Genomic DNA, 10,622 nt, shown 5'->3' with positions numbered 1-10,622 from the left:
CTTCCTTGAAGCTCTAGAGAGAGAATTTTCTTTGGAGAGGATGACGTTTTGGGTGTTAGAAATAATGAGGTAGTGGACTTAATTTAATGAATGAAAATCCTTATATAGGTGATCTGATTTAGGCTAAAATAACCTTACTTAGTTATTAATTAAACTTGAAAAACCTCAAAGTGCCCCTAACTTAATTGCCAAAAAGCAGTTCCAGGCCTAAACCATCGCCCGCTGACCTATGGCCCGTGTATGGATCTATAGCCCGTCCGACGTTGGGCGTGGTTCATCATTAGAGAATTTGGCCCCACCCACGAAACCATCACTGACGGACCATGGTTGGACCCACGGCCCGTGCTGGTGAAGGGTGGGTTGGGGTTCAGAGACTTGGTTTTCTGGGAACTAACCTAGGGTCCCTCACCCACGAGGCATGGGTTGACCCACGGTGTGGGTCCTACCGTGCTCCCCTGCTGTAAGGGAGTTTTCAGGGCCCTCCTCAAGGACCCATGGTTGGTCATTGGAGGTTGTACCTTGACGTTCTAATACAAAACCCTCTATTTTTATGTATGGGGTGTTACATTTAAGACTTTAACCCTCATGTTAAGCTCTAGTTTAGCGTACTAGCTTCGGGGTGTTACAATATCTCCCACTTGGGAATGTTCGTCCTCGAATGATAATCAAGACACCTTATGGAAGCAAAGACTCTAGACTAGCATCCCATCATGCATGAAACAACAAAATAATGCATAATTTGTAGCAGGAAACATCAACTCCAACTCAAACACAAACAATGCATCACAAGGAAGTAGGAACTACATCTAACAACCCATTATGCATGAAATTTCAACATTTTTCATGATCATAGGAGGAACTACCTTCTCCAACAAATTATGCTCAACACAATATCATGGAGCCAAGATGCAATTTATTCAAGAAAGCATATACATATAAATCATGTTCATCAATTCACCTCATGAAGTCAAATAGGCAACTCATACTAAACACACAACAACATGAGGAACATAAATCATGAAAAATCATTTTCTTACTAAACATGAATTTCTCAAGAACATGCATAACATAAAGAAATCATGGATACACATAAATAACACATGACTCCTAAACAATAAAAACTCAAAAGGAATTACTTACCTCAAGCTTAACAAGGAGTAGAAGGAAAGAGATGAGGATATTCGGACTTCATATCGGTCTCGGTCTCCTAAGTAGTACCCTTAACTAAGTGATTTCTCCAAAATACCTTCACAGAGGAGACATCCTTGTTCCTCAACTTCTTGACCTGCCGGTCTAGCATTTCAACCGGTACCTCTTCATAAACAAGATTCTCCTTAACCTCAAATCCCTCTAAGGGAACTATGGTTGATGGATCCCCAATACATTTCTTCAACATTGAGACATGGAACACTGGATGCACCAACGCCAAATCATTTGGAAAATATAACTCAAATGCAACTTTGCCAACACGCCTCAAAATCTCATAAGGACCCACAAATCGAAGACTAAGTTTCTCCTTCTCTACAAACCTCACAACACCCTTAATGGGTGAGATTTTCAAATAAACCCAATTATGGACATCAAATTCTCGATCTCTCCTTCTAACATCGTCATAGGACTTTTTCCCACTTTGGGCCTTTCTTAACCTGTCTCTAATAACCCGAATCTTCTCAATGACCTCATGCACCAATTCTGGGCCTACAAGAGCAACTTCCCCTACTTCAAACTACCCTATGGGAGACCTAATTATCCTACCATAAAGAGATGCAAATGGATCCATGTCGATACTCGAATGATAATTTTTATACTAAGAAAACTAAACTAACGGAATATGGTCATCCCAATATCCTTTAAAATTTATCACGCATGCCCTCAACATGTCAAGACCCGGAGTTACCTCCTAGAAACGACATGGCGTACTTGACCCCGAAGGGGTCTCATACAAGCCTCTAGCATCATCATAACATAATACATAAAAATAATGCGGAAAAATTTAAAACCTTTACAATAGAAGTCAAACTTCATTTTTCGTAATCGAAAATCATAGGAATCTAGACTTTGTCTCATACACCATCTAAAACATAGGATTACAAAGTTTGGGACTTAGCCCTTTTCATCAATAAAAGTCTCAGTATGAGAATCACAATAGTAACTAAGAAATGGATAATCCATCCACGAACTTGAGGACTCACCACAACTTGGAGATAAGCAATTCAAGTCTTCTTCAAGGATGGAGAGTGTATGTCACCTAGCCGGAACCTAAACTTATCAAAATGTAGAAGAAGAAGAAGGGGTTAGAACAAATATGTACTAAGTATGGAAACATGAATAAAATCCTTTAAATATGATGAAGAGGACATTTTAGTTGAAAAGTATGCATTTATTGAGTTTGGAAACCAACATGCATTTTCAATGTAAAAGAAAAAACTATAATCACATGTATACTCATAACATAGTAATATCAATACCTTGGCAATCCCTAAGGAACACTTGTGAAATGTATGGTTGGCATCCCATAATACCAACCATACTAAGTACTCCCTTGAAGCTACCTTAGTCATTAATATTATCTTTAGACCTCATCATAAACAATAGACATCAATAAAGAACTAGTCATGTACATTACTTGAACATAAGGAAAGTCATTCATAGAAACTATCCATTCAATATACCTGCATATATATATTCATATCTCATCATAACATAAAGGAACCATCCCATACTATCCTACTGAGTCTACTTGTGCAATGTAAAAGTGAAGTCCAATCCCATAGTGTAGTTCATGTCTCTTTCATTATCTTATCATATAGGGAAGAATAGCCATACCCGACATAGATCATGTGAGCAACATGGAATCCGGTGTCATGTAACCCCACACCTAAAGAAGGTGCCTTACTTGCCTAAGGTAGAACTAAATGTGTTAACTTTTAGGTGGATCCACTAGCTAAGTCCTATGTTGGCACATAGTTATGGGATAGGGATATTTCTTCTAGAAACCTGACCTATTGCATTGGCGGAGAACCTTCCATCTCATGAGTTTACTTTAGATGACCCGACCTATTGCATTGACAGAAGGGCCTTTACCTCTTTGTTCATATCCACTCGGTACTAAGCATTATCTCCCAAATTATACATAATTAGTCATTGAATTGTATTTACATGTGTGAAGGAGTGCTCTACCCTTCATTCAATACAACTCATAAAATAGCTCATAGATTAATTTAGGTGAGAACTAACTTTCAATTAGAATCATCATTAACATGTGAGTAAACCTTTCACATTAATGTTTATAGTGTTTTCATGAGAATTAGCCTTTCAATCAACACAACAACATCAACATCATCCTAGACAAGTCATACATGAACATGTGTAGGGGTAAGGGGAGAATGACCTTTCAAAAATACATCAATTTACACAATGGTCATAGGATCTTTACCTTTCAAGTGAATCATAAGTTCACATATATCCTCCATCAATCATGAACAACTATTCACAACTTACCCCCTTCAAGGGTCATGAACCAAGTCTCACAATCACACATAGAAATACTACTTTAAGCATAAAAAAAACAAGATTCAATAACTAGATTAACATTGACACAATTCATAGTAGTCATCTTGCATGAATACACCCATCACAATTCATGAAATTGGGCTTATGGGGTAGTTCATGGGTTCATGGGGAGTTTTACTATAAAAATCATCCTTAAAACGTCAAATCATCCATAATATAAGACAAATAACATAATGAAATCATTTTTAAAAAGAACCCATGGCTAGAATTAAAACTCTAGTTATTGAACAATATCCCAAATATCGAAATTAGAGTTGAAGGGCTTCATAGAGAAAAGTGTTCCATGAATCAAGGTTTCCATACCTTAAATGAATCTTTTCCCATGAATTGGAGTTGAGAAGATGGATTCTTGAACCCTAATCTTCAAGTTCTTGGTGTTCTTCAATGGAGGAACTCTAGAGAGGAGAGGGTTTTGGAAAAATATTTGGGTGTTGTGAATTAATGAGTAAGTCTTGTGAATTTTTACTTAAAATCAATATATATTTTACCCTTAAAAATATCCAAAACACCCCCACTTTAGTTGGACTTAAAAAGAAAAGACTTATTTGACCCTCACTTAAAGACCCCATCCAGGTGTCACGCTCATCTTCAAAAGCCGTGGTGAGGACCACGACTCGTGGTCCCTCTCGTGAAGATTTGGTAGAGGTTAGAGTTTTGTGGCATTTGGCTAAAGAGCCCAAGTCATCTCCACGGACCCCTTCACAGCTCTTGAAGTGGACCATGATACGTGGTCATGCCCATGGAGGGTTGAGGCAGTATCCCCTCTAAGGTGGCACAAGGCTTATGATGTTTGCGTAATCAAGACTCAACTTCAAATGCAAGTGTCTACGATCGTACGATAGTAAAGTAACCCAACCAAGGGTTGGGGTCGACTCCCAAGGGAATAGGCTTGAGAATTAATAGATAAATAAAATTAAGTTCTAATTAGTCATATCATAAAACAGTATCGAATAAAAACATTGTTAAATCAAAGAGTGTGACACGAGAGTGTCAATTAATGATGGGGGTTTGTCACAAGTAAAGAGCAAAATCAGAAAAAATAAAAGGAGAACTAATCAAAGAGAAGGGATTCTTGGGATCTGATAGGAATACGAGTTAGACTAGACTATTGGGTACATGCTTTTGATAGCAAATCCATTCAATATTTGTGACTAGGCTAGACTATAGTGGGGGTAAATTCTCTCTCAAGCAACTTACCCTGAATCAAATGGGTTCCTCTCGGACACCCACTTGCCGCATGAAGAACAACCTCCACCTTAGCCCACTCACTCTCTCGAGCTGAGTGTGTCGAAGAAGGACTAGTGTTCACTCTCTCGAGCTGACCCTCATGTCGACCCACTCCCACCGACCATCAATTTAGTTGTCTTAGTTTTACGACCTCTCACTCGAGTAAATATAAAAAACAAAGGTCAAATCTTATTTGCAACTACAATTTCATTATGTTCCACCATAAATATTAAAAAAAATCACATTTACACAACAAAGAAACCATCAACAAGCAAGACCCAACAGATAATCTAACCCATATTCACAAAATCACACCCCAAGAATTGGGGTTCTAGCTAGACATGTAAAAGAGACAGAAATTTATACCAAAATGAGTTTGCATTCAAATGGGTATGAAGATTTAAGTCTCAAAATAAGCAAAGATTGAAGAATCCACAAGACCCAAGTCCAAAATCTTGGAGTTGAAACCCTTGGAATCTTGAAGGTCTTCAAAACCCTCTCCAAACTTAGAACTTAAAATTCTATGTTAAAAAATCTATATTAAACCTCTGATTTTAAGCTACAACTCTCAACGAGTATTTATAATTTTCAAAAATTTGTGCTACAGCGGATCATTCGTCATCGTTAGTCGAGATCACAGATCAACTCGGCGATCTACCATTTGGTAGGTTTCATCGCTGTCTTGCTCTATCTTTCAGGATTGTCATGTTTTGGATCATTGGGCGACATAGTACTGCTTCACGGAAGTGCTCGGCAACACACCAACTGCTCCTTTTCACCGCCGATTTGATCCTTTCTTTCAGGGCTCAACTCACTAGAACAAAAGGCAAGGATAAGACCTTTTGGCGACTCGCCGAATGGGTTCGGCGGTCTCAAATCTTCATTTCTTCATTCTGTCAGCTGCCTTTGTTCCTTTTTATACTAAGTAGTGGACATGTTTTCCCTCAAACTACAAATACCTTAAACTTAAGGGTTTTCATCAGATATTGAGATAAAATATGCATTTAAGGACACTAATTCTATCAAAATATTGCCCTAAATGAGTCCAATTTGTAGACTCATCAATACCCCCAACTTAAACTTTAGCTTGTCCTCAAGAAAACTGAAGTTTAGCTGCACAAAAAAAGGGTGCCTCGTACAGTGCTACACAAGACTCAATCATGAAGGCACACAACAAGACTCAATTTACTTATGCAAGGAAGAAATGTGCACTTAAAGATTCAAAGTTGTGACTCACCAATATCAAAGAATCTCATTCTTACAATACTTGCTTCAAATGCAAGTGAAAGCTCAACCAAAGTGTTCAAATGCCCTCACACAAGGATTTATTCCATATTCAGACAATGGTTCACAATTTAAAGCTTCGACATCAGATGCAACGCTCACACTCACAAAGAAGAACATAATTCATAATTTAACTGATAGGTTTGTAGGTATTTTCCAATCAACATTTGTTTCAGATCAATCAAGATCAAAAAGGTTGTCTCAAGGCTTGTAATGGTGCTGAGTGCAAATATATGATCATTTAGGCTCTGTGACTTTCATCCTCATGAAATGTGGTGCTCTCAACACTTTCTTTCACCATTTTCATTAGTTCTCATAAGTCATCCTATTATTCACTTTCCGTGGATTGTTTGGGAACCCCATTTCTTTTGTACTTTATTCAACTAACTTTCTTGTTCTATTCTTTTCTTTTTCTTTATCTTTTCTCTCTTTTTTTTTATATGGAGGGGTTCCATTTTTCTCAAAACCATCGGTAAGAGGAGACTTTCCTTGCACTTATTGAATTGCCCTCATCATTTCACCACACCCCCAACTTAGGCATTTGGCCTAAGTTGGCTATTGAACCTACCACAACTTCATGTGGATTATGGGTGATGGATAAAGAAAGGTCATTGTTTTCAGCAAGTTTCTTCCAAAGAAAGGGAAAGCTCAATGGGTGTTCGAAAGCGGTTCACATATGCACAAGGTAGGTCACAAAAAAGGTAAATGTCGAATTGGCTAACACTCTTAGAAGTTCCCTAAGATCATATTAAGAGATAGCATTACTTAGTTGTCCGGACCAATGGGGTAAATTCTAGGATCCATCATGCATAGTTCACAGGTAAGCTTATCACACTAGGCAGTGACACTATAAGTCAAAGAAGACCCCACACTTTCGCTAGTGTGCAATGATCATCACAAAAGACTCAATTCGATACTAGGCTAGCCATAAAGAGATGCAAAGAGTTCACATATTATCTATGCAACTTTATTTGCTCTCATCGTAGCCGTGCATTCATGTTCATTCGATTGAGAGCACTATTCAATTCATCGGTATTGATCGAAACTGAGACTCTAATTTTGCAAAAGAACAGCCACATTCAACACACGAGTGGTGGGGAAAAAAAATCGGACGGGTCAAAATTATTTTGCAATTTAAAATAAAAGGAGTCACAACCTCAAACATCCACAGAGGGCAGTATTTAACACAATTATAGCTTACAACTCAAATAAATAAACAAAACATAATTCATGAATAGCACACAAAGGTGGTCCTCACCCCACTAATAAAATAAATTCGGGCCATAGCAAACCGACCTTTTGTGCCGACTACGAAATGATTGAAACGCTAGGCCGCAAGGTAATCTAATTCCAAGCACAAATCATCCAAAATACAATAGATATGCAGCAATATTGAAAGTAAAACTAGGTGTTAGTTTGTAAACTTTTCAAATGAGGGAGAGCGTAGGAAACTGAGAAGTTTAAACCTTTGTCTTGAAAAACCGTTCAGTTCTTCACCACTCGGCGACATTAGTTGTGAGTGCCGAGCTATTCAGTGTCACTCCAGGTAATCACCTTCCTCGCCGAGTTTTACAGAATTCCCCAGTTAATGTGGGGATCAAAACGGTGATACAAATCGGGGTCGCCGAGCTGATTGGGGTCGCCGAGCTGATCGGCGACTCGCCCAACCTTTCTTTGGGACCGCCGAGTTTTACAAACCCCAAACTCAAGCGGATTGGATCAAACAGTGGTGTGAGTCGGATTGCCTAATACTTTTGCAACTCTTCAACCTACATTTCCCTCACCAATCTCTTTCTTTCCAAATGCTTCGCATACTTCTTCCTGCATAATTAACACACCATTATTTTATCAAAGCACCATAAAGAAATAAAGGGTTTTAGGTTGCCTCCCAAACAAAGCCTTAGTTAATATCGTGGCACGACGCAATTTAACGCCTAGTCCTTCATATCCATGTTTCTGCTTCAATACACAAATAAGCAAAATGAAACTAAAAGTAAAGTAAGTGAACTACAATTAAGAAGAACAATTTTTTTACTAAACTAAGAATTCTCAAGTGACAACACTCCCCGGCTGCGGCGCTATTTTGATGTTTGCGTAATCAAGACACAACTTCCAATGCAAGGGTCTACGATCGTACAATAGTAAAGTAACCCAACCAAGGGTTTGGGTCGACTCCCAAGGGAGTGGACTTGCGAATTAATAGAAAAATATAATTAAATTCTAATTAGTCATAGCTAAAAACATTATTGAATAAAAACATTGTTAAATCGAAGGGGGTGACAGAAGAGTGTCAATTAATGATGGTGGTTTGTCACAAGTAAAGAACAAAATCTGCATAAATAAAAGGAGTACTAATCAAGGAGAGGGGATTCTTGGGATGTGATAGGAATACGGGTTAGACTAGAATATTGGGTACACGCTTTTGATAGTAAATACATTGATTATTTGTGACTAGGCTAGACTATAGTGGGGTTAAATTCTCCCTCGAGCAACCTACCCTAAATCAAATGGGTTCCTCTCGGACACCCACTTGCCGCATGAAGAACAACCTCCGCCTTAGCCCATTCAGTCTCTCGAGCTGAGTGTGTGGGAGAAGGACTATGTTTCATTCTCTCGAGCTGAACCTCATGTCGACCCACTCCCACCGGCCATCAATTTAGTAGTCTTAGTTTTACGACCTCTCTCTCGAGCCAGAATAGAATACAAAGGTGAAATCATATTTGCAACTACAATTTCATTAAGTTCCACCACAACTACTAAATGAAATCACATTTACACAACAAATAAAACATCAACAACCAAGACCCAACATATAATCTAACACATATTCACAAAATCACACCCCAAGAATTGGGGTTTTAGCTAGACATGTAAAAGAGATAGAAATTTATACCAATACGAGTTTGCATTCAAATGGGTATGAAGATTTAAGTCTCAAAACAAGCAAAGAGTGAAGAATCCACAAGACCCAAGTCTAAAATCTTGGAGTTGAAACCCTTTGAATCTTAAAGTTCTTCAAAACCCTCTCCAAACATAGAACTCAAAATTCTATGTTAAAAATTTCTATATTAAAAATCTGATGTTAAGCTACAACTCTCAACTAGTATTTATAGTTTTCAAAAATTTGTGCTGCAGCAGATCATTTGGCATCGTTAGTCGAGATCGTCAATCAACTCGGTGATCCTCCCTTTGGTAGGTTTCATCGCCGTCTTCCTCTATCCTTCAACATCGTCATGTTTGGATCATTGGGCGACGTAGTACTGATTCCCGGAACTGCTCGGCAACACACCGATTGCTCCTTTTCACCACCGATTTGATCCTTTCTTTCAGAACTCAGCACACTGGAACAAAAGGCAAGGATAAGACCTTTTGGCGACTCGCCGAATGGGTTCGACGGTTTTTATATATTCATTAATTCGTTCTTTCAGCTTCCTTTGTTCCTTTTTTCGCTAAGTGTCCATGCTTTCCCTCAAACTCCAAATAGATGAAACTTAAGGTTTTTCATCTGATATTCATATAAAATATGTATTTAAGGACACTAGTTCTATCAAAATATAGCCCTAAATGAGTCAAATTTGTGGACTCATCAACACCCCCAACTTAAACTTGAGCTTGACCTCAAGCAAGCTCAAGTTCTACTGCTCAAAAAAAGGGTTCCTCAAGCAGTTCTGCACAAGACTCAATCATGAAGGCACACAACAAGACACAATATACTTATGCAATGATCAAATGTGCACTTAAGGATTCAAGTTGTGACTAACCAATATCAAAGAATCTCATGCTCACAATACTTGCTTCAAATGCAAGTGAAAGCTCAACCAAAGTGTTAAAATGCCATCACGCAAGGAATCATTCCATATTCACACAATAGTTTGCAGTTTAAAGCTTCGAATTCAGATGCAACGCTCACACTCACAAAGAAGAACACAATGCATAATTTCACCATTAGGTTTGTCCGAATTTTCCCATCAACATTTGTTTCAGCTCACTCTAGATCAAAAAGGTCTTTTCAAGGCTTGTAATGGGGCTTAGTGCAAATGTATGGTCATTTAGGCTCAGTGACTTTCATCCTCATGAAATGTGGTGCTCTCAACACTTTCTTTCCTTTTCTTTCATCATTTTCATTAGGTCTCGTAAGTTATCTTATTATTCACTTCCCATGGATTGTTTGGGAACCCCATTTCTTTTGTACTTTATTCCACAACTTTCTTTTTCATTCTTTTTCAAATTCTTTCTGTTTTCTCTTCTTTTTTTATATGGAGGGGTTCCATTTTTCTCAAAACCATAGGTAAGAGGAAACTTTCCTAGCACTTCTTCACTTGCCCTTTTCTTTTCACAACCCCCAACTTAGGCATTTGGCCTAAGTTGTCTATTCAACTAACCACAACTTCATTAGGATTATGGGTGATGGATAAAGAAAGATCATTGTTTTCAGTAAGTTTCTTCGAAAGATAGGGAAACCTCAAGGGGTGTTCAAAATTGGTTCACACACTCACAAGGTAGGTCACAAAAGAGGTATATGTCAAATGGGTTCACAC

At 38.2% G+C, this 10,622-nt stretch overlaps 1 protein-coding gene across 1 annotated transcript; it reads right to left on the bottom strand.

Moving 5' to 3' along the window:
* Nucleotides 1–1,207: 1,207 nt before the first annotated feature.
* On the bottom strand, nt 1,208–1,913 carry LOC107059809 (uncharacterized). The gene is made up of 2 exons (XM_015306815.1): nt 1,898–1,913; nt 1,208–1,698 (listed from the first exon to the last, which is right to left on the bottom strand). The coding sequence occupies exons 1-2, from the start codon at nt 1,911–1,913 to the stop codon at nt 1,208–1,210; spliced, it is 507 nt and encodes a 168-aa protein (XP_015162301.1).
* Nucleotides 1,914–10,622: the final 8,709 nt, after the last annotated feature.

Source organism: Solanum tuberosum, unplaced genomic scaffold (genome assembly GCF_000226075.1).
Source record: "Solanum tuberosum cultivar DM 1-3 516 R44 unplaced genomic scaffold, SolTub_3.0 scf00041, whole genome shotgun sequence".
Lineage (NCBI taxonomy): Eukaryota > Viridiplantae > Streptophyta > Magnoliopsida > Solanales > Solanaceae > Solanum > Solanum tuberosum.
The sequence above is the reverse complement of the archived record's forward strand: the minus strand, read 5'-3'. Positions and strand labels throughout refer to the sequence as shown.